Here is a 25,868-nt window from a genome sequence, read left to right on the forward strand (position 1 = left end):
TTGTATCTTTCTTCTATGGACTACAATTTAACCTTTATATAAAGATGCTCTAGTGGATTTGATCGACATCGGCAAGACTGGGTGGACAGTGGTTGCCCTGAAGAGGTATGTAAATCCCTTAACAGCACAAGCTCATATGTTGTTGCATAGTGAACTTTATTGTAGATAACCACTGAAAATGTTAACTAACATTTTCTTCTTAATCTTTAGTTCATAAAATTAGAGTAAAAATAATGCCAATCCTTACTTTTACCTCTGCCATATAAAGAATATTGTTCATACATTATAGGAATAAATTCTCTGCCTCCATTTTTGAAGAGGACTAATTAATAAACATCTTTTAAGCACCTATTATGTTCCAGAATACTGTGCTAAAAGGTAGTAATATAAAAAGACACAATAGATCATCTTTGCCCTCAAGGAGCTATAATTGGGGAGACAATGTGCAAACAGGATAAATATGAAATATTTGGGAAGGTATTAGAATTAAAAGAGGTTGGGAAAAGATTTCTGGAAAAGCTAGGATTTTAGTTAGGATTTAAATGAATACAGGAAATTCATTAGATAGAGCTGAGGGGAAGGAGCATTCTAAGACATGGATTCTACTCTCCATCCAGTATCCAAATGATTTTGTAGATATCCTGCTGTGACATGAAGAAAATAATTCCATCAAATTTTAAAGAAGAGATGGTAAACAAAAGTGTGACTTGTCATTTAAAAAGTCCTAGATTTTTTTTTATTCACCGTTGACAGACATAAAAAAAATGTGCCAAAAGATCAACTGGTGGAAGAGATAAAAAAAAAATATTCTTTCCTCTGCATTGTTCCTGTCAATGAATATAGCACAGGGATAAATTTAAAAAAACAGCTGATAAAGGCACAGAAATAAATAACAATAAAACTATAGCAATATTTCTAAATGGATGCTTGATTGTAATAGTAAGTTCAATTAAATAAACATTTGTTAAATGCCTATATATGTCATATGCTGAGCTAGATACCACAAATAAAAATATTCAAACATTTTCTGACATCTAGATGTGTGTGTATATATACATAAATGCATATATATTCACCTCAGTTACAGCATGGCAAATGCAGTATCATCTATGAGAGTGACATGAATGGCATTTCTTTTTACCCTAATTTTTTCATAATTTTAGTTAATATAATGTATAAATGTAGTCAATTCCAAAGTTATATTCTTCATAACTTGGCCTAAGAATCTTGTTCTTAGATCTATTTTCTTAGGTTCTTGATTCATACTATTTTTATAAAAAAATCATTTTGCCTGATTTAAAGAAAAGCATTCTCTTTTAATTCTGATTTTATATTTTGTCTTTGTCATCAGTCCAAAGAGAAGATGTGTGACAGCATAGAGCCAGGTGAAACATCTTCCCAAACAACTACAACTGTGCAATCAACAACTACGCAATTCAAAGTTTTAACCACCACCAGAAGAATAACTTCACCACAATTACCAACCAGCCTCCCCACAGAAGGTGGTAAACATCTGATTTTTTTCTTATCCCAGTAATAATTGTTGAAATATAATTTTAAAGTGACAATTCTTGGTAAATCATATTTTCTAGTGTTTCTCTGGAATACAAAAATGGTATCAGAAGAATGAAATTTCTTTTGGATTTCTTTAATATATCTTTAGTTAGTTGGACCATTCCTTTCTCCATTATACAACAGCTAATTGTTTTTCCTAAAAGTAAATTACAAAATTAATATTTTCCCTAGTCTTTAAAGCTAGTATAGGACTTTGTTGTTATTTGATAAAATGACCCTATATCTATTAAATATCCAATAAATTTGTGTTTGGAAAACAAAAGAATTATAATCTAAAAGAATCCAAATCTAATAGTTGAGATAATTATCCTATTCTCAGTCAGTCAAAAAGATTAATTACCTTACTTCACACTCATATATGATGCTCTGTATGGATCACAAAATTCATGGAAGATTTAGATCCTGCTCTAATAGAGACAAAATGATCCTAATGAAAATCAAGAGCATGGAAAGAAAAGTATAAATGGGGTACATAAAATATTATCCACTTTTGAATTTCCTTGTATACTTTTCTGCAATTTTATTAGAATATCTATACTTGAGTGATAAAGTGGAAGACAAAAAACAATGGTTCTAAGAAAGCTAAGAATTTCTTTCCTTTGTACCCTTACTTTTAGAGTAATTGATAGGTTCTTATTTGAAGATGGTATTAAGATTCTACCTTATTTCCCTAGAGCTTCAACTGGGCATGAAAATGATTAGAGCAAAGAGAATTGATTCACAATTATGAAATACGTATGTGCTTTTTTCCCAAGATTAAATTATATGCTGGTTTTTGCGTATTGACAGCACAGAAAATTAAAATTGACCCAGTTACTCACATCACAGTGTAAAAAAAAATCAATAGATTACTAAGTTAGCAGTTACTGATGGCAGTATATTCTGTCTGATTCCATAAGAAAGAAAAAGATCAGGGATACCTTAATAAGAGTCATTATGTTATACATCCCAGTGTTCAAAGGTTTAATATAAATCTGTCACTAAGGTCAAATTTATTATCTAAATTAAGTTGACAAATTTTCTGCTAAGATTTTAAGAAGTAAAATAAACTATACTTGAATAGTAAAATGTCACCACAGTTAGTAATTGTAGAGAATCTGAAGAAAATATATGTAACAATTGATTATGCGATAGTGGAAAGATCACTGGATTTGAAACTGAACTTGGATTCAAATTCTGCTTTTCCTTAGTAGAACTTTAACATTAATAAATTTGTAAATTTAATATTTATAAATTTATAAATATAAATTTAAAATAAATGAAATGCTGGCTTTGCCATATACATATTGTGCAGTTTTGGACAATTCATCTCCCCTCTGTGAGGTGTTTTCTTATCTATAAAATGAAAATGTTGAAATATATGACTTCTAAGGCATATTGCAACTCTTAACTGCCATGACTGCAAGGTCATTATAGCCAATACATGTTATCAATGATGACAGACCTTATCAGTCTATATATGTAATTATAGTATATATGTAATTTATATAAAGTCACTGAATTTTTTTATCCGAAAGGAACCTTGAAGGTCATTTATTCTAAAGTTTTTGTGTCTTACAAATTAGTAAACTAAATCTGGTAGAAATGCAATGTCTTGGTCAATAATACACAGTTAAACTGGGGCACAGCTGAGATAACATAGTAATAGCAACAACAACAATAACCCTACTCTAACTCTCAGTGTGCTGTTCTTTTAACATTCTCTCCATGCAATGTTCTATGTACTTCATTATTGTGCACTAAAATCTATGTCTTGAAATTCTTACTCATAGTGCTATTTCCTATAGTTAAGCATTAGGCACAACCTTAAAAATGTCCATCACATCATCTTGTCACCAGTTAGGGACAATCTTATTGATTTGGAAAGTGACTTCTCAATAAATTGTGGATCATAATTATGTTATAGCTAAGACAGATAGTAGAATAATCCTGCTAATGAGATTTATGATATTACTAAGGGACGCTTCCTGTTGTAATAACTTTGAATTTCTTTTCCAGATGATACCAAGATAGCTCTACATTTAAGAGATAATGGAGGTAGGAACTAATACTTTTCTTCATAAGCAATGTTAATAGGTTACTTAAATATATAATAATCGATTTCATTCATTCTAATTAAGAAATTAAACAGGATTTGCAAAATACAGATCATAGTTTTTGCTTTTACGCTCTATAACTTTACTTCAGAGGCATATGGCAATAGGCAGCAAGGGTAAAGTGTTCTATTAAGGTAGATGGACTTCTGTACTGTGCCATAACTATTTAAGACCAAAAATGCATCATTAAATTGAATATTCAAATATTCAACCCCAATAATTATGTAGATTGGTCAAGGTTTATACTTCCATAGATATCGTGTTAAATAAATATTCTCTTAAGTATAGAGTTATCTAGAATACAGTTTTTTGAAGTCCCAGTTACCCATTTATTTGGGAGGGGGGAAATCAAAAGAGAAATAAATTGACTGAAGAATTTTTTAATTAATTACAACCATGAAACATTTTCCATTACATATTTTAGTACTATTTATGTCAAAACTTGCAATTTTGAGAAAAATGATGTTTTATATAAGACAGAATATGAAGGAATTTTTATGTAGAAATGTTTATTTTGTAGAGTTATACTTTATATATGATGCAATATTATTTCAAAGATAATCTGCATGTAACTTTGTAAGTATTATAGATCCTCATAAAATAATTTATATAGACACTATTGTTTATATAACTCAGGACAAGGTTTTTCTCATTACACTGTTATGTAATCTGTTATGTATCTGTTATGTAAATAGGATCATGCTGTGCCATTAATCTAGACAAGGTTTTATTTTTGTAGTCCCAGCTACTTGAATTCCTACTCAAACAGAAATTCTCGTTCTCTCTCTCTCTCTCTCTCTCTCTCTCTCTCTCTCTCTCTCTCTCTGTGTGTGTGTGTGTGTGTGTGTGTGTTTGTGTGTGTGTGAGAATTGGTAGAAATACTGGAAGAGAAACTTTCCACCAATAATGGGAAACTTTTATATACAGTAATTCTTTGTTGGACCATAAAAGACAGGTTAATAAAATTTCTATTGTTTTCTTCTACTTTTATATTTATATTAGTTTGTATGGAAAAGGAAAAATTATCTAATCTACTTTATCATAAGGTTTATAATGACTTACATAATTTATCCATTCACTTATTAAAGATTTTTGTACAAACACATGATACATAATTTTGTGCATGGTAATAATGGATAAAATTCTGTTTAGAGAAAAATAGAATCATAGATTTGATTCTAAGCATCCTTAGAGATTCAATCTTGTTTATATATTCATCTTTTGTTTACAAAGCAATTCTTCCAATACACCTGCATCTTGCACAAAAATTTTAAAAAGATGATCTTGATTGAATACTCATCAATAAGGAATATTGCTTAGTGAAGTAAAAATAATGTAAACCTTTAGGAAGGGTAAAAATATCATTTTAGCTTTCATAAATGTCAGACTGATCTTTCCTATTCCTTATGCATCATATCCAATCATTGTGTTTATGATGTCTTACTAGTTCCTCTTGAAATTATCCCATGGCTACATAATATCCACTTCCATTGTTAGCAGCCACTTATATCGCCATGGAATTGTACACACTGTCTACCTCCTCCTCATCACTTCCAGCACTATCTGTACACATATAACTCTACCTTTTCTAAAACGCTTTCCCTTACTTGATGGAAAAGCTCAAGTGTCACAGCTTCTATTAAGATATTTCTATTTTCCTCAGCTAGAAATAGATCGTATATGTTCTATTCATTTTATCCTACTTTGCTTGATCCCACCTGTATTTTCAAATGTATTCCAGAACTTTAAAAATATATATCATATTGTATTACATATGTTCCCCATAAATCACATTTACATTCATGTTGAATTAAAATTTTTATCTTACTTACCTAAGTTACAACCAACAATTTCCATTAAAATTCAAATGTAAGACAGTAGCAAAGAATTTCAAAATGTAAGAGAACTTATACACACATATATGTTAATCTATATATTACATTTTAATTTTTCTAGTTAGCATGTTAGATTGAAATTCAAATTCAAAAGGAAGTTTCTTTAAAAAAAGTATGTATAAACAAAAAATGATTGGATAATGGAGAAATATTCTGAGCTATTCACTTTTAATGTGTCCTAAATTAAATTTTACTCCATGAAATTATAGAACCAGCTTCATGAGCCATTGCTATCTTCATAATCATTTTAATTTTCATTGCCAATAAATTGTTCATTTTTATAAGTTAAATCCTTTAGTTTTTCAGACTTCATTGGATTGTGTACAGGATTATATAACTAAGAAAAATGTTTCTGTCATAGGTCTGGAAATATACTCTGTTGACTGAAAACAAACTGTGCTCTATTCAGAGAATAAATGCTAGTAATATGGCCCTTCAGTTTTTAAAGACTTTACCCAATTCTCTAAGGCTAGAAGAACAGTAATAATGGAAAAGAGGGCATCAAAGATTTTTGTAATTACAGTTTCAGACTGTCTAAACGGGACATTTATTCTTCACCAGTGAATTGATATATCACCAGAAGATCAAACCACATCAAATATGAGTTCTCCTTAAAGGAGCAAATAATGAACTTAATGGGAATACTGGTCACTTTGTCTTAAGCGATTATAATGAGCATAAGAAAACAACAAAGTGCAGCTTAGGGAGCAATATCTGCTTGTGGGATATACATATATATATATCTATATCTATATATATCTATCTATATAGATATATATAGATATATCTATATAGATATATATCTATATCTATCTATCTATATCTATATCTATATCTATCTATATATAGATATAGATATATATATCTATCTATATAGATATAGATATATATCTATATAGATATAGATATATATATATAGAGAGAGTATATGTATGTATGCATATATACAAACAGGTGTATGTTTGATAATTAAAAATAAATGATGCCAGAAACTTTACTCAGTACCATCCTACTTATATGTAATAAGTTAATACTTTAAGAAAAGACCAAAGATAAAGGATTATCTATTATTGCTGAGTGGTTTCACTCATATTCAACTCTTTGTGATTCCATTTGGGGTTGTCTTGGTAAATAGTGGAGTGGTTGCCATTTCCTTCTCTAGCTCATTTTATAGATGAGGACACTGAGATAATAGGGTTAAATAACTTTCTTAGAAACCACACAGGTAATAAATATTTGTGGTCAAATTTAAACTTAGCTTCTGTCTCTAACCCAAGTGCTCTATCTGCTGTCCTGATGAATATCAAATAACATTTGAAAATTGAAATTGGCTATATTTTAAATAAAAGAAAACAAGGAGATACTGTTGTATAAATTATCAAAATAAACTGCCAATTTTTTATAGCATCAAATAACTAGAAATGTAGTAGATGTTCAATGACTGAGGAATATATTTTAAGCAAATTTTGGTATATTAATATTATGTATTAATATTATGTTATAAGAAGTAAATCTATAATAAATACAAGAAATCAGTATACATCTTGACTATGATATCATACACAGAAAAAAACACCAAGAAATTATTTAGATTAGACAATACAAATGTATTATGTCCAAAGCTAGACCCAAAGAGTCCCTTTGAAACTATCTCTCTCACTTTTTTGCAGATGGGAGACTAGTTATCTCAAAATTGAACATAAAGTTGGAAATGGAATTAGTGTGTTCATTAGTTTTATTGATTTTTTTTTTCATCGAAGAGAGCTCCCTAAAAAGGGAAATGGCAGGGATATATTGATAAATGGAATTTGTGTAGAAACTCAAGCTATCAAGAGAAGTATGATATAAAGGTAATCAGTGTGTAAGATAGATTGTAGACTAATTAAATAAAGTATCAAAACTAATTCCAAAATTTGGGGATAAGGCTAAATATCAAAACATATTATATACACAACAGTGCCTGTCTAATCTATTTAACAAGATATTTATATTGAACAATAGGAAGTGAATAAAAGTAAAGGCAATAACTAATTAACATAATTTCTTAGGGAAATTTAACTTATTATATAGTTACCCCAATGAAAAGACTTAAACTTTGCCTTAGTGAGCAACACAGTTCATAAAGTCAAGATGTCAGCCATCAGTTATTTAGTTAGTATTAGCCAGCCAATTAGAGAATGGGTTTACTTGAAGAATATAAGAGAAATGGTGATCTATGCACAAAACATGAAAAAAAATGTAATAGAGGAAGCAACAAACAGAACTAGAGGAAGCTTAACATAACTTACTCAAATTATTGCAAGAACATTTGTAGATACCTCTTCAGAGAAGAAAATACACAAAATTAAATGAATAAGTTAACAAACCCTTAACTGCTTACTGTGTGGAGGTAATGATCTAAATGCTGGAGATAAAGAAAAAAGTAGATCCTATTCTCAAGGAGCAAATCTAATGATCAATGTATACATATTGGCAGCATTTGGCAGAATTTCTGTAGTTATCTAGTCTCAAATATTTGACTGTGACAATCCAGTGTATTTATCATGTATGAGAAATGAGAAAAAAGCATTAAATGAACAACAGAAAATAAAAGCAGAAAGGGCAAAACAAAAACATATGAATAAATTTCAACTAGGGATTTAAAAAAATCTTTTTAAAAATAAAAAAAAAAGTACCAATATAGCAAACAAGATCATACTTGTTCCTGTTTGTTGGGGAAATTGTGCCCTCACTATAAACACAATAAATTATGTAAACAACATTTACATAGAGTTTGTTGAGGATAAGTTGAGATTTATATTATGTTTTATTCATTGAAATATACAACTAAAACCCTGAAGTATGGAAAGTTATTGAAAGCAGAAAATAAAGTATTGTATATCCTGAGCATATAACATAGTTTTTACTCATAAAATATTAAATTCTTGACAAAGGCTATTTCATTTTTATATTTACATCTTTAATGACAAGTATAGTCCCAGGTGTGTAAATAATAGATGATTAATAGATGAATAATATTCACTTAACGTACTTTTTTCATTGAAGAGAATTCAAATGAAATATAAACAAAGGAAAAATTCTTGGAATAGGCATACATTTACAGTAGACCAAGGATTCTCAAACTACAGCCTGCAGGCCAGATGATCCTGCTGAGGACGTTTATGCATCCGCTGGGTTATGGCAAATGGGCTGAGGGGCAGAGACAGAGTGTGAGCTTTTGTTTTTACTATAATCCGGCCCTCCCACAGTCTGAGGGACAATGAACTGGCCCCCTATTTAAAAAGTTTGAGGACCACTGCAGTAGACTTTAGAAAAGCAGATTTCAATATTTTCAAATGAAAAGTCGATAGAATTAATTGGTTAGAAATGCTTAAATGGAAAAGAGCTCAAGAAAGAAGGACGGATCTTAAAAATTAACATTGGGAAAATATAATCAAGTAAATTAGCATTTATCAGTGACTTCCTATGTTTGAAGACTGTGTTAAACATGAAGGATACAAAGAGAGAAAAGGATGCTACCTGTTCTCAAAGAGCTCACAGTCACACATGTTCCAGATGAAGTCAGATAAGAGAAAGATAAAGATTGTTACATTCTCTATATTTGTATCTCCAGGATCTCACATAGCACACATTAAGTGCTTTATAAAGAATTCCTAGTTGATTGAAAGTACCAGTCTTTCATTTAGACCCCTCTATTGATCCATGATTTAAAAGGAAGCTCCCAATATATTGAAAAAAGGATGTGTTATTTTTACAAATATTAGAAATGCAGAGAAAGTAGTGAGAGTATAGGAGACTCAATTGAAAAACCTGCAAAGTATTTTTCATGTCAGGAGTGGGAACTTATATTTTCCTTTTGCAGACTTTGCCACTAAAGTGGATTTAAGAGGAAAGATAAGCAATTAGGGGCATTTTCCATAAACAAAGGCATTTGAATTCAGTTACAGAACAAATGACTGATTCGATTATTGATTCACTTGCCCAGAGCTTTTAATTTATTATTGACAAGAAGCACAAAGTTCCAAAGCAGCAAAGTTGCACAATATGTTCTCATTCACTCTTGGGTATCTCCTTAGTCACTTTCGACAAAGTTCTGATCATGCATTAGACTTTATGAAGACTCTTTGATTAATTACAAAAAAAATCTCTAAAGCTACAGGTCTAAACTTTAATTCAAATATTTAGATAGATTTTAGTGACCCTAGGACATAAGAAGAAGTCTTAATCTTTAAAAGTGAGAACCTACAGAATTATAATTTAAAATGACTTATAAAGTAAAAAAAAAATAGTGAGGTAGGTGTTCATCTCTTTGTAAAACTTTGCAAAGTTATAATAAAAGAATTCTATATAAATTCTGAATTTTTTTGCCATCTGGAACTATGAAAGTTAATTGCTTGCTGAATTAATTTTAGGTAAATTAAAATTCAAAATGATGTTATATCTACAAAGCACATTATTCTCTGCTTTCAGTTTTCTCTTGAAGAAAAAATAATTGTACTGGTAAATGTGTCAGGGGCTGACTTTTGAATCAAAAGATCCAAGTTTGAATATGGTTCTGCCATTAACTTCTATGACCTTGGAAAGGACGTATAGCTTCAGTCTCTTCAGTTATAAAATGAGTGGATTGGACTATAAGATGTTTAAGACCCCTTTCAGCTCCAAATCTATGATCTTATGTGCCCTATGCTAAATATTCTTATGTGACTCTTTTAATGATATAATATGAATCTATAACTGTAAAATTCCTGTAATACCACTGAATGTTGTCAAAAGTAATGATTTTTACATCACAAAAGCAATTTTTATGAAATAGCAGATCAAAATTATATTCAAGATTTCTAATTAAAGTTTCTTTAAATTTTTACTCTTTCTAGAAATGTGGGATTAATTTAACCATTATATGATATTTAATAAGTGCTTATTAAATGTTACCATTTACATTTTAATAATGACTATTATACTTTATTTATGATTTTTTCCTTTTCATGAGATTATGCCCATTTTATTAAGAAAAAAAACTGTACTGTTGATTTAAAAAAAAAATAGATTTTTAGCCAGAAGATGAGTACAAATTCTAGTGACTTCGTATCCTTGGACCCATTTCCTCAGCAAAATGAAAGGTTGGTTTCTTTTCAATATCTAAATCAATACCATGTTCAACCTTTAAGTGAGGACTTGGTTTTATGGTTTTGTAGCTGGTACCAATAATACATGTTCTGTCTTGGTGGTTGTCTTGATTATTCTCCAGCATTAAAATTTTATATTTAAAAAGAATCAAATTAATGATTTTACAACAACTTAACTGGGTCCCTGAACCTTGTATATTTTGTAAATTATTTATAATAACATTTTTGGAAATAGAAAAGAAGTGTAAATTGATTTAGTAGGTCAATTGTTTTCAATTGAGAAGTAAAAGGATTTATGTCCTATTATGTCTAAGAATGCTTTAAAATCTAACTTTCTAAGATACTATGTATATTCATGTAATTAAATGTCATTTGGATTTCTACAAATGACATAAAAATCTTGCTATTCTGGATACTCTCCAATTAATTTACAACCCACCTAAAATATGGGACAACCAAGTGATGCAGTAGAAAGAGTGTTGGGCCCAGCGTCAATTCTGGCCTCAGTTACTTACTATCTATGTGACTCTGGGAAAAATCACTTAACCCTACTTACCTCAGTTTCCTCATCTATAAAATGAGCTGGAGATAGAAATGGCAAATCACTGCAAGATTTTGTGCCAAGAAAACCCCCCAGAACACAAAATGTTGTCCACAACTGAATGACAAGCAACAGCCTATAGTAAGTGCTCAGAGGTGAATAGAGTATTCCAAACTTCCAGATGAAAGCTCACTAAACCAGAATTCAAGAGGAAAATCCCCTTTCTAGTCCTATAAGTAATCCTCTTAATATAACCTAATTATTCATTATATTTTTGGCTATTGTAACATATTAAGCTTGTAACCCATAACCCCTTTTTCCCAAATCTTTTTCAATCTGCTATCTAGTTATATAGATTGATTTTTTTTTAGTATAAGAGCAAGATTTCACATTTAATACTATTAAATTTCTGTCATATAATATTTTCCCCAATGTTCTAGACTGTCTGGAACTCCCAAAACCTTATTCTATTGTGCAATATTTGAATTCTGATAACTTTGTGTGAGCTGTCATTAGAGGCAGTTAGGTAGAATGTAGATGGAAGATGAGCTTGGAGCTAAGAAGAACTGAGTTAAAGATTCCTAATTGTGTGGTCTTGGACAAATTATTTAACCATAGTTTGCCTCAATCGTGTAATGAACATATTAACACTTTCATTCTAAAAATTATTTTTTGATTTTATAAAATTTGAATATTATAAAATAATATTTGTAAAGTGCTCAATACAATGCCTATTACATATTAATTGCTATAGAAATTCTTATCTCCTTCCTGGAATCTGCAATTTGGAGAAGCATATATACCATCATTGCTTTTATCTTGATAAAACTAAAACTGTTGCTAAAACTGTTAAACAGAACAGACTAAGCATAGGAGCCTCCATGAGAAACTAACTTTTAAGTTAATATTTTACCATTAATGACTATATTGTTGTATTTCATCATTCAATCATTTCCAAATCCTTCCAACAAAACTATCATTTTTTTTATTATTATAGCTTTTTATTTACCAGATATATGCATGGGTAATTTTACAGCACTAACAATTGCCAAGCCTTTTGTTCCAATTTTTCCCCTCCTTCCCCATCACCCCCCTATCCCAGATGGCAGGTTGACCAATACATGTTAAATATGTTAAAGTATAAATTAAATATAACATATGTATACATGTTCAAAAGTTGTTTTGCTGTACAAAAAGAATCAGATTTTGAAATAGTGTACAATTAGCCTGTGAAGGAAATCCAAAATGCAGGTGGACAAAAATAGTGGGATTGGGAATTCTATGTAGTGGTTCATAGTCATCTCCCAGAGTTGTTTCACTGGGTGTAGCTGGTTTAGTTCATTACTGCTCTATTGGAGCTGATTTGGTTCATCTCATTATTGAAGATGGCCACGTCCATCAGAATTGATCATCATATAGTATTGTTGTTAAAGTATATAATGATCTCCTGGTCCTGCTCATTTCACTCAGCATCAGTTCATGTAGGTCTCTCCAGGCCTTTCTGAAATAATCTTGTTGGTCATTTCTTATAGAACAATAATATTCCATAACATTCATATACCACAATTTATTCAGCTATTCTCCAACTGATGGGCATCCATATAGTTTCCAGTTTCTGGCCACCACAAAGAGGGCTGCCACAAAAATTCTTGCACATACAGGTCTCTTTCCCTTCTTTAAGATCTCTTTGAGATACAAGCTCAGTAGTAACGCTGCTGGATCAAAATGTATGCACAATTTTATAACTTTTCGAGCATAGTTCCAAATCATTCTCCAGAATGGCTGGATGCATTCACAATTCCACCTAAAATGTATCAGTGTTTTGTTAACATCTATAAATTTTAAGCATGAGAGATTATCAAACACTTAGGTAAAATCTTGGCAGAGTACATCTATTGCTTTCCTCTCATCTACCTGCCTAATACCCTGAAGGGGGAATAAAAAGAAATTATTTTAGTTTTTCCTGACTTCTTCTGAATGATGATTTGGGGGGATTTTTCTCAATACTATTTTAGTTGTCCAATAGTCATCTACTAATAGCATATAGACTCTATTCTCAGTATGTTTGCCCTTCTAAATCTGGCATTTTTCAGATCTTTCAATGATAGTGCTGATATTATTTTAGCAGTTATATTTGTCTATACAGTCAGGATCCTAGAATGCAGTTCATTTAGGCTTATTCTCTTAAATCCATTAAGGCTCTTTACCTGTATCCACAACTTCTGTGGGGAATATGTTCTATTTTTGATCTTTTATTTCTAGGCTAACATTCTCCCAAGCAAAGATAAAAGCAGCAAAATAACAGTTGATCATCTTTTTTTTTTCCTATACATTTTCTAACATCACCCAATACAAAGTAAGCTTCCTGAGGAAAGAAATTGCTCTATTTTTGTCTTTAGGCACATAATGAACATTTAAATTAAACAGAATTAATTCATCTTCCCTCAACAGAGGTTCCATTCCATCCCTTCTTTGATCTTTCTCTTTTGCCCACATAGTTAAATAATTTTATGTTTTTGCCTTTAGCTTTCCTTACTCTTCTCAGCTCATTTTAACCTTTAATGACCCTGACATTCTTTTTAAAGATGTATATCATTTTTCCATGTTCAAACATCATTATTTGTATAATTTCAATCTTCTTTATATACCTTTAGAATTAATGGTTAATTATTAGACTGTTATTCTCTATCACATTCATTTTCAAAGATGTTTATTCCTCATTTCTTTGACAAATAGCTTTGACAAATAATAAGTACTTAATAAATGCTTTATCATTCTTCTGTCTATTCATCTTTGTAATAAAGGATTTTTTAAAAAGAAAGAAAAACTGGCAGTTGAACAAAACTAGCCAGCACATCAATAATTTCTGACAGCATGTAAATGTTTGCACTTATAGTAACTTTTTTCTGTAAATAGAGAAGAGAAATATATTTTATCTTCTTCAGGGTCCAGTTTTGTAACTGTAATTAAAAAGCGATCACATTTTGTTTTTGTTAGGGGAGAGATATTATTCTTTCATTTTTTAAAATATTTTAATCACTATGTATATTATTTTCATGGTTTACCTTTCTTCACATTGTTAGTTCATATGAGATTTAACATCTTATGAATTAATTATATTTGTTATGATATAGTAACATTCCATTACATTAACAAATCATGGTATATTTATTTATTCATTCTCTTATCAGTAAGCACATATTAATACTTAACTCATAATGTTATTTTGAGGAGATAATGAAATAATTGAGGTAAAGTGATTTTCAGATGTTAAAATGCAAACTAAATGTTAACTCTTGTTATTGCTCTTTTTCCAGAAACTTGGTCTCCATTTGAAACATGTTTTATAATAGACTTCTCTAAACATGGGGCTATATTTAATTTCTTGACTTTTTTCCACTTCTGATTTTTTGGATTAAACAAAATAGTTTAATAGTTAAGTTTTGAATTGCTTGAAGTTAACTTTTGGACTATCTTCTACTCTTTCTTCTTTCTTTGGATTTGATATTAAATTTGACTTTTGCTCTAATCTTATTCACATTCTGGTTACTTCTACAACTCATTCTGATTTATTGGAATTAGTCCTTATTTATCCTAGAAAATAGGGTGATTTGGGGCTCTTAATCTAGTACTTCCAATTTTTTTCTTGGAGAAAACATTGTGTTGCAGGAAGAAGAAACAGGCCTTTAGCTTTTTTTTGCTGATAGTATTTCAGCATCTTCCAATAACTTCAGTGTAGTCACTTTGCTTCTAAGTTTACCAAATACTACAAATTGATCAAGCATCATATTAAATTATATTTTCTATTGTTTTTGTGTAAATGATCAAATTGATTCCTTTATTTATATTTCTAAGGAGATATATTAATGAATCTATTTCATTGACTATTAAGATGAATGGTTGTTGGATGTAGATCATTTAATAAGGGTACTACAAATAAATATTGTAGGAAGTCTAAAATTAATCTTTTGTTTATGTCGTGCTGCCTGTTTTTTTTTTTTAAACTTACTTTTATCAGCATGAAATTCAAAGAAGAGATCCTTTTGGTATTTTTATCATCTCATTTGACATATTATATGCCTTAAACTATTTGATATTAGTTTGAGTTATTTAATTGGATTAACAGTAATTGAAAACTGAAGAATGAAATGCATTTTAACTTTTTTTTTAAAAGTCTGGAAGCATCTTTGGATCATATTTATATAATCTAGTTAATAGGCTTTTCATACTTCATAATATTTGTTCCATGAACAATGGAAATATAGTCTGGTTAATAGTCTTTTCATACTTCATAATATTTGTTCCATGAATAATAGAGGATTTGCTACCAGAACTCATATTCAAGGTCTTTTTCAACTTGTCAGACACTGCTAGACATTAAATCTGATTCCACAAACCTGGAGGACTGAGAATAACCTTCATGTTATGTTGAGATGCCTGAATAAAACTTTTTGTTGAGGAATTTTACAGAATTTATTGGTAAAACCAGTGTAACATAGATGAGGGGAAAAGTTAATTCAAAGACACTCTACAAAGTCATTTATTTCAAAGTTCTAATGTAGGTGCACTTTTAATAAGCCCTTGAGAATAACTGGGCTAATTCAGATTTTCTAAGGTTATGCTCCAAATTTCTTCTGTTCATATCAGACTTTTTATCCAGTGATAAAATATTAGAGCAATTGGACTTTTTCAGTTGAATAATTCTAAGGTTTATTGTTATTACCTAGTTGTCTATAGTGACAGATCAAGTGTTTTAAGGTTACATATATCATTCAGTCAAATTATTATTTTTCCTTTCAAATATATATCAAAGTAATATATCTTTTGGCATTTTTTTATACCTCCACTGGACTTTTTATCTTGTCTTTCCTTAGATCATGGACTCATAACTAACTTCTTTTTTTGACAGGTTGTTAAATATATCACATTCAGTTCATGGAATTGTAAAAATTGTCAGAGTTAAATTTGATCTCATGCTTTATCTGGGTAGTTTTCACAGAAGCCCAAGCTTGGATTTGAGAGAGAAAAATGCAATGAAAACGAATGATTCAAATGATGTTGAGGATGCATTTTTCACCTGAAATGGGAAGAAAGAAAAAAAAGCCCCCCTTCCTCCACCCATTCTAGAATTTCTGCCTGTGACCAAAGCTAGCTAGCTCTGTGTCCACAAAGTAGTTGAGGTGTGTGTGTATGTATGTATGTATAGATAGATAGATATTAAATGGGTGATTCCAAAGACACAATCTGTATATTGTGATTTCTAAGGGCAAATGAATTATCTTCTCTTCCAAAGTTTTAGAGTAGAAAATTGTAAAGCAGAATGAGAAGGATCTGAAAATGGGTTTTGTGTCACAGATTGTCTGTTAGTACTGTTTCAAAATATTTTAATCATTATTAATAACATTTATTTAACTTTAAAATTATCAAAGTGGCTTATATATTTTATCTTACTTGATACTCATGACAATCATCTCAATCATCTCAATCATCTCAAGATCTAGACAGTTCATGTAACTTGCCCAGAGTCACACAATTATTAAGTTTCTGAGGTAGAATTTAACTCAGATTTGCCTAACTTCAGGTCTAATACTTTATACATTGTGCCTTCCCAGTTATATGATTTATTAACTCATTTCAAATATATCTGGCAGAATGAATGCATTGAAGCATACCTTCTTTTGATTATAGATTGCTCTGTATTTCCAGTGACTATGCATTAAATAACTAGGGTTTTGATAGTGTTGGTGAGGTGGAATTATTAGAGAGCTAAGATTGTTTTTTTTTAATATGTATGTTTTTCCTTTGTTTATTTCCAGAGTAAATCAAGATAATACATCAAATTCCAATCTGATCATAAAAAATAAAATATCACTTGCTTATATTTGTGATAAAATAAAGACCCAGGGCATATTATAAAATATCTCTGAACATAAAACATCTCCTGTTTGCCATTTAAAATATTTATTTAATATTTCCCCAGTTATATTCAAACTTTTTTTTATATTTGTTTTTTAAGATTTTTGAATTCTAGGTTTTCTTCCTTTTCCTGACTCACAATTAAGAAATCACCTGTGAAGTTATGCAAAACATTTCCATAAAAGTCAAATTGAGAAAGAAAACATAGATATCCCACTCTAAAGAAAATAACAACTCTCAAGAAAAAAATAAAGAGAAAGATAGAGAGTTATAGAGAATGTTTTGATCTATATTCAGGTTGATCACTTCCTATCTGGATACAGATAGGATTTTTCATCATAAGATCTTCAGAGTAGGTGGTCATGATTGTACTACTAAGAGTAACACAATCATTTACAACTAGTCAACCCAGAACATTGATATTACTTTGTTAAAATATATTTCACTCTTTCCATAAAGGAGTTTCTACGATGTTTTTTTTTTAACTTGAGTCTCCTGTTTATTATTTTCCAGAGAACAATAATATTCCATCAGAGAAATTTGCTTTGATTTTTTTTTATAATTACTATCGCTAATTGTCTCCCCCCATTTATTCTCTCTTTTAACCCTATCCCTCCTCAAAAGTGGTTTGCTCCTTCCCCAATATGCTATTTTATCACCCTCCCCCTTTCCCATTTTCCATTACCCTCCTTTTTTTTTCCTGCAGCATAAGATAGATTTCTGTAGTCCTACTGAGTATGTATACTGTTTCCTATTTGATCCAATTCTGATGAGAATAAGATTCACTCACTCTGCCTCTCCTCCCCTTCTTCTCCAATTATAAAAGCTTTTTCTTGCCTCTTTTTTATGACAGATAATTATTTGTACTGTTTCACTTCTTTCTTTCTCGTTCTCCCAGTATATTCCTCTCTTATCTCTTAATTACATCATTTAAAAATATTATTTCTTTATATTCAACTCACACGTGTGCCCTCTGTCTACATATGCTCCTACTATTTGCCATTCTTAGTCTTAAGGACATTTTTTGCTGATGTCCTTTTCTGAGATTCTTTTTCTACTAACATTTTTTATCCCTTTCATGCTTTTGAGTTCTGTTACAAACTATTGCCTCCTCTCTGATTATATTAGGTGGTGAAGAGAGCATTGGACATGAGTCAGAAAGATCTGAGTTCAAATACTTTCTCAGAATTCATATGAAATTAGCTTCCTTTAATTCTTATAAGTCTGCTCTAGATAGCATCATGTTATACTTGTACTAAATTTTAATTCAATTTGCACTCTTCAAAATTTAAATAAAACTACGTGCAATATTGAAAATGTCCTGGCCCATAAAGACAGGAGTTAATTACAGTAGTGTCAAAGAATAACTACTGACTGGAAACATGGCCGTATGCTAATATGGCAGAATGTTATTCCACTGATCATAATTACTTATTAGATCAAAACCAACCACAAATTTTTTCAGCAAAAGAATAACTCATTTCTCTGCTATAACATGCATGTTGAGACTGTTTTTCCCCTTAAATTTGAATGTAATTTTGCCTTTGTCATTTAACTTTCTAAAATTATATTTAGGGCCAGAAAGAAGGACAGGAAAGGAGAAAGAACGTTGTCATTACTTTGTACTTCTTTAAACCTTATGTTATGTATAATCCCTACAAGTTAATATTATCACCAGTTATGTAAAACCATTGGAAAGATTAAAATGATAAACCAATTAATACAATTAGAATTACTGGTTTTCCTATTTGGAAGGAACTTTAGAAATCTTCTGTTACCCCCATACCTGAATAGGAATTCCTTATTAAAAACACTTTCAAGTAGTCGTCTAAATATTTCTTGAGCACATTCAACTCATATTTTCATTCATTCTCCTACAGCCCCACACAAACCCTGGCTTCAATGCCATCCCCCCACAACAACCAAATACTGGAATTATGTAAAATCATAGAATCATTAAAATGTGAATTTAGGATAATCTACTCGCCCTTTAGGAAAGAAGTAATTCATCAAATAACTCTCAATTTAGATACTATTATCATAAGACTCACATGATTGATTATTCAAATAGCATTTATTGTGAAATACTTTCTAGTGCAGACATAGAGGGAAAGGACTTTCTTATCTTTGTTTAGCATGTTATATTAGATTTTTACTCTAGAGAGATTTGCCTTTCTAAATCATCATGTCATCATAGAGGTAGAGTGTATAAAAGCCTGTGATAAGTGCCATAACAGGTTCCACAGTCCATTCCACCTGTTAGCCATGCTTTCTTATTCAGCTTCCTTCTTTCTGTCCTCCTGAGAAATTATATTCAAACCAACATTTGCTACCATTTCTCTTAAGCCATGAAAATTTGATATTTTTGCACAATTGGTTCTCCATGCTTTCATTTTTCATTTGTGATATTGATGTATGTATGGTATGCCTTTTATCTGCCTCTGTAACCAAATTCATATTTAAGTTCCAGAACCTGGTTTATTTAAAATATCACTATCATGATTATATCATTAAGATGCACTGTATGGCCATGGAGTTCTTCTTCCTCACCTTCTTGTGGGGTTGTAACATCAATTCCACTAGAAGAAAATATCTAAGAAATGTCATCGTTCACATGTAGTTCCAGGAATAAAAAAGAATTTCTCAGTGCTCAGGCTGACATAGGTTGATTTTGTTTCCAGGTACTAAATAAAGACCATTTCCCATGGGTATATACATACATATAATCGTGCTGATCAAGGGAATCTGTGAGATAGGCTATTCAAGGTATAAGCTTAAAAGACTCTCATTAATCTTCACAAATCTTACATCTGATACCAAAAGCCATGGGAATTGAGAATGGCCTGAGATAACATCATTTTAGATGGCCATTTTATTTATTTTTTTATTTCTTCTCTGAGGCTGGGGTTAAGTGACTTGCCCAGGGTCACACAGCTAGGAAGTGTTAAGTGTCTGAGACCAGATTTAAACTCAGCTCCTCCTGAATTCAGGGCTGGTGCTATATCCACTGCACCACCTAGCTGCCCCTAGATGGCCATTTTAAATAAATGCCATATAATGGTATCGCCAAAATGTAATCATTACATTTCAAAAATGTCGCTGAAACTTAATAAATATGCCCTTCCTTTCCTTAACAATCTTTTCACTTTTATCTTATAGAACTATCACTTCCCCAACTGCTACTACCCTAATATAACTGTTTTATATTTATTTTACATTCATTCTCCTTATGCTTACAAATTCACATTCTATCCCTACCAGAGAATATATAGTATTTAAGAACAGAAATGCTCATGCTGTTATCTTTATATTCCCAGTACTTAGTACAGGACTAGTTTGTGGTAGCTATTTAATAATTGTCTTCTGACTGATTGGGTGGTTGATTGTATCAATCTAAGGAAGAATCCATTCTTTTTTAAGGATTTGAAACTTTACTTTGAAGGTTAAATTGTCCCCTCAAAGAGATCAGGTCCTCATTCATATCTGACTGTGACTATCTGGTGAAGTTTTATACAGTCTGATTCTTATCTTAAATGGAATTAGTACCCTTAGTAAATATTAGCCAAGTAGTATTTTCTATATTACGAGTCCAATTAATCCTTTCTTCCTTCCCCACTGAGAACCCTTTATCTTCTCAGCATGCATTTACATAGAGTGGGAGAATCACACATTGATTCTATGAACCCTTTGGAAAATAAATGCTCAGATATTGCTCAAATAGCACAACTGAGATGGCTGAAAATTTTCCATCACTATCACTACAAGGACAAATTAGGAAGAAGATGCGATTGACTTGAAGATTCTTCTATATGTCTTTTGGAAAACTATTTCTCATTTTTTGTCATGATTTCTAGATGGTTTGTGTTTAAAGCTTGCCTAGGACTTAAAATCTTTGGACAGTGCCATATGTTCCAAATATTTGAAGATTTTATTGTAAAACTTGAGTAAAAACTAATAAACTGTAGCCTGTTGCCCCAGGAAATTCTTTCTGATATATGATAGAAAATTAATCCAATAAAATAGCCATCCTAAATGGTAGTCTAACATTCCCCCCCCACCACTTCCAGAAATCATCAATCTTTCAGCTAGCCACTCTGTTTAACAGTGTGTATTTAGTGATTTGGGTAATGAAATGTAATCATCTTGAGAACTGGGGCTGGATTTGTGTTTGTTTTTGTTTTGTTCTGTTTGTATCAACAGTTCCCAGCCCATAGTAAGTGCTTAAAATATTTAGTTATTGATGAATATACCCATGTATATATTTTCCTAATTTGCATAAATATTGAAATTTGACTTTACATTATCTTTATTGATAAAAGGACATCAATTCTTTGTTAAAAAGTAATCACTTCAATAACATTAATTCATGTTAAAAGATTATTACTGATGGATAAACTTTGTCTATTAGAGTAGTAATTATTATCATTTCCTCATAACATGAAATACATCAACAAGAATCTTTAATCCATTACCTAAAATATTATTTCCAATTGTGGGAACATTAGGTACTTTGGGTAGCATGGAGGTAAGAAGGGAAAACTAATTTGGTAATCATATTTCTTTTGAGATTTCTCAAATTGTACTATATAGAGACCTGTCCATTCTATCTGTGCTTATTCATGTTCTTGGAAATAAACATAAGCTATCTCCTTTCCCAGCAAGTCTGGACAATTAAGAAAGCTTGATTGTTGATGGTCTTTTGCTTTTTCCTCCTTATGCTCTGTGATAGAATAAATAGTGCAACCAGAGGAGAATACTTCCATTATTTATTCCCTGTAGTGGTTGAAATAGAAATTTTGCCTTCTTCCCCTGAATATAGTCATGTGAATGAATGTTATTTTCTTTAAAAATTTAACTATTTTTGTTTTTTAAAACTTTTTATAATCAAAAAAGGATATTGATATCTTTTTATATTACCTTTGTTTACAAATATCATCCTCCATTTTCCTGTAACTAATATGTCCCTTGTAATAAAATTATTGTTGTTATTTTTTCAATATTATACATTTATAAACCCCATCTCTCCAGTGAAAGGGAAAGTAATGTATTTTCTCATTATTTTTTCTTTAGGACCAAGTTTGGTCATTATAATCCTACAGCAATTAACAACATCCTCTTTTGTTGTTGCTATTTCTTTGTTCCTTTCACTTTCTTTATTATAATTATTTTGTATGTCCTTTCCTCATTTCTGATTTCTTTATTTGGCATTTTTTTGTATGAGTTATTTAATGTTTCCTTAGTTCCGTTTTCCTCCTTATGAAATAGATAGAAGTTTTCCATTACATTAAAGTGCCTATTTTGTTGAATAAAGAATAAAGAAATCATTTGGTTTGAGTAGTTGCTGAAGTGATTAGAAAAAAAGTGAACATCTAAAGATTCTCCAAGAGGAAGTGATTGGTTATGACACTACTACCTAGTTATTTTGAACTTTCTCAAAAGTGTTATCATGGTATATTAAGTGTAATCATGATTTTGAACCTGAAAGCTGTTCAGAGGTCTCTTTTAACCCTCTAAACCATCTAAATTCCTGTAGCCTCAGTAAAAGTTATTGCCAATGATGGCAAATTTATTTGTTAATTCTGAAAATTGAATTAAATTAATTTATTATGACTCCTCTTGCCTCAGGATCAACAAACTAAATTTCAACTCTAAAAATTTATAGTTATTTACATTTGTTACACTTCTAAAAATTAGTCAGGAAATTATTTTATATTTTAACATACCATTTGAAGTGTTTATGATTTATTTTGATAGATTTTAATATATTTTCTATATCCTACATTTTCCCCAATTACTTCCTTTACCCATTCCCAGGGAGCTGTCCCTTCTATGAGAATTTAATCCACAAAAGGAGGAATATAAAACAAAAATTCCTTAAGATCACTCAAAGCAAAATAAAGTCTTATTTAACATGTACTGCTCCTTTTGTGACAATGCCAGCTTCTATAAAAGAGCAGGAAGAACTGTGTTCCCATATCTCTTTTTGGGGGGCCAAACCTCTTGTTTATAATTTTAAAAATACAACTTTATTATGTAGTGGTTGTTCAGTCACATTTATATTTTTAAAGCCATTGAGGTTTCCTTAATTCAGTTTATATCCTCATTGTTTTAAGGCACATAGGATACTCTCCACTTTGACCTATAGAATTCATGTATATGTAAGAGTATGACAAAGACCCAAAATGACATGAATTATAGTGTGGCTGATTATAGCTAATCAGACCAACATGAGCTTGGAATACTCTGCCACGGTTTGGATACAAATAGTCCATATGAACATTTGGGGTAGCTTCTCTAATTTTGTGTTTCCTTTATGTTAATTTCTGCTCATAGAGCACAACACTTCTCTGATGAGAACCCGCCATACTGGGTAGTCCTATGTCTCCCATGTCATACAAACAATTCTACAATTCTTAAAAAATACTTTGAGAGTGTCCTTGTATCACTTTTTCTGACTATCTTGTGAGTGCTCACAAGAAATCCCAAGTGTGGATGATTTGAAGGGCTGCTGAGGCTCAAGTGTTTCTAGTTTTGGCTTTTTTGCTAATTAAAAAGGGCTTTCATAAATATTTCGAAGAATATAACTTTCTTATATTATTCCTAATTGCTTTCCAGAATATTTAGACGAATTCACACTGCTTTATCAAGAATGCTTAGTGTGCCATTTTCCCATAACCCCTCTACCAATAACTATTTCTGTTGTAAAAACTTCAGGGACCTAACTCTGTGTATGTGTGTGTGTACATATACACACACACACACATACACGTATGTATATTTCCCATTGGTCTCTTCCTATAGAGAAGAGTTCTACTTTACAAAAAAGAAAGGAACATAAGTTTTGCATATGTAAATTCATTCATTATGACTTTTAAAATAGTAGCATTGTTGCTCAAAGTATCTGTAATAATAATGACTATATCCAAAATAAATTACAAATGAAAAGGAAAATGAAAATATGTTACCAGAAATTCCAGTACTCTATTTTCCTAACTCAATTCACAATCAGGATATAATTCATTTTTATCAGAAAATACATAATAATCCATAGAAATTTAGCATTTTGAAGTTAATATTAAATAACTTTAAAGTACCATAAGATTCATATTTAAAATGGAAGTAATTTTTTTCTTTTATCCTACATTTCCCACCACTTGAAGTTATATGAATCTTTCCAGAAATCATTGTCTGGTTACATTAGTTCAGCTAATTGCCATGCCCTTGAACAGGAAGAGATCACTATACATAGAGATAAGGATAAAAATCTCTGTTCTCTTTAGCAATGGAGACTCACCTTGATTTCTACTGGAAATGTACTTTTTCATCTATCAGTTAATGTCTGATAAAATATGATGAAATTAGAAAATTAGTGTTGATCATTCTACTTTTAATAATATATTCATTCAACTAATAATTGGGCTTCTAAATAATAAAATAATTGACTATTTTTACATGATTATGGCAAAATAATATTCATTTTCACATTTTAATAGCTCACATATTATAATCATTTTGCAGATAAGAAACAGTTATAGCGAATCCATGACTTATACAAGATTACAGAGCTATTAAGTGCTGGGTTCAAGGTCATCTTTTTAATATTACTGAATGGTTCATTTAAAATATGATATTGAACATAACCAATTAAATTAATCAATTAAATAAATATTGATTTACTTTTACAAAAGTTTCAATGTGTAAAATGCAACTTTTTATTCCCTCTAAATCTCTGAGGATTCTTTGTCCATTCAATTTTAAATAGTCATAATTGGTATGGACATTGATTTTTATGCTTTGCATGATTTTAGAAGTCTCTTCTCAGATTTATTTATAGTTCTTAGATTTAAATAGCATCATAGTATTCTGTTAGTACACTAACATTTGTTTAAACAGTTGACATCTTTGGTTTTTTGTTTGTTTTTGTTTTTCAATTTCTTGTGATCCTGTTGTAAAATTCTTTTGAATGGGTAGTTATTTCTTTACAAGAACATTTTCAAGTAATACTGTGCCCAATGAAATTCAAACAACAGGTAAAAGGGTATGAGTATTTTAGTAACATTTTTAGTGTTCTGGCATATTGATCTCCAAAAATTTTCTGTAAGTTTGCAATTTTATCAGCAGTGAATTAGTCCATATGTTTCTCCACAACCGCACCAATGTGTTTCATAGTACTAGATATTTTTTAACCAATTTGGTGGTTGTAAAAATGGTTTTAATTTACATCTCTTTATTAGTGAGGTTAAGCATTTTTGAGTTATCATTAATAATTTACATTGTCTTTTGAGATCTGTTCGCACCAAGTCCATTTCTCTTTCCACTATAACAACTAACTGTTAAATTTTGGATGAGTAAAACTATGGAATGTAGAGTAAGGAAGGCCAGTAATTCCAGATGGTGATAAAGACAAAATGACATATCATAGCAATTCATGAAGATTATGGGACAGAAAACAGAATTAAAAGGTTCAATAATATTTGAATTCCCAAAGAAAGCCCCAACATTCCAGGGTCTAATATGCTAGATTAAGGAAGTGAGTGTGATATGCTTCAAGGAGAATTAAGAACACCACCCAACTGAACCAACGAGTACCATTTGGGGAAGAGTGGAAAAAATCTGTTAGAGGGAATGGAGATGGTTGGGAATGTTGATGTGCAAAGTTAACTTCAATTCTGTAGGCAGAATTGACTTAGTTTTGACTTAAAGAATTGCATGAAGTAGA

General features: G+C 30.6%; 1 protein-coding gene and 1 long non-coding RNA gene across 4 annotated transcripts in view; one reads left to right on the forward strand and one right to left on the reverse strand.

Annotated features, from left to right (window-relative positions):
* The window catches only part of PLXDC2 (plexin domain containing 2), a 463,969-nt gene that overhangs the window by 419,249 nt on the left and 18,852 nt on the right, over positions 1-25,868 (forward strand). Inside the window, exons 10-12 of one of the 2 annotated variants that reach the window (XM_074266811.1) lie at positions 45-105; positions 1,352-1,505; positions 3,574-3,612. In XM_074266811.1, coding sequence (XP_074122912.1) covers positions 45-105; positions 1,352-1,505; positions 3,574-3,612 — 254 coding nt within the window. The remainder of the gene's footprint in view (positions 1-44; positions 106-1,351; positions 1,506-3,573; positions 3,613-25,868) is intronic. The other variant, XM_074266812.1, reaches the window with a different exon arrangement.
* LOC141542423 (uncharacterized) overlaps positions 1-25,868 on the reverse strand; it is a 123,885-nt gene that overhangs the window by 13,984 nt on the left and 84,033 nt on the right. The gene's annotated exons all lie outside the window — the stretch shown is intronic.

The sequence above is a fragment of the Sminthopsis crassicaudata genome, chromosome 5 (genome assembly GCF_048593235.1).
Source record: "Sminthopsis crassicaudata isolate SCR6 chromosome 5, ASM4859323v1, whole genome shotgun sequence".
NCBI lineage: Eukaryota > Metazoa > Chordata > Mammalia > Dasyuromorphia > Dasyuridae > Sminthopsis > Sminthopsis crassicaudata.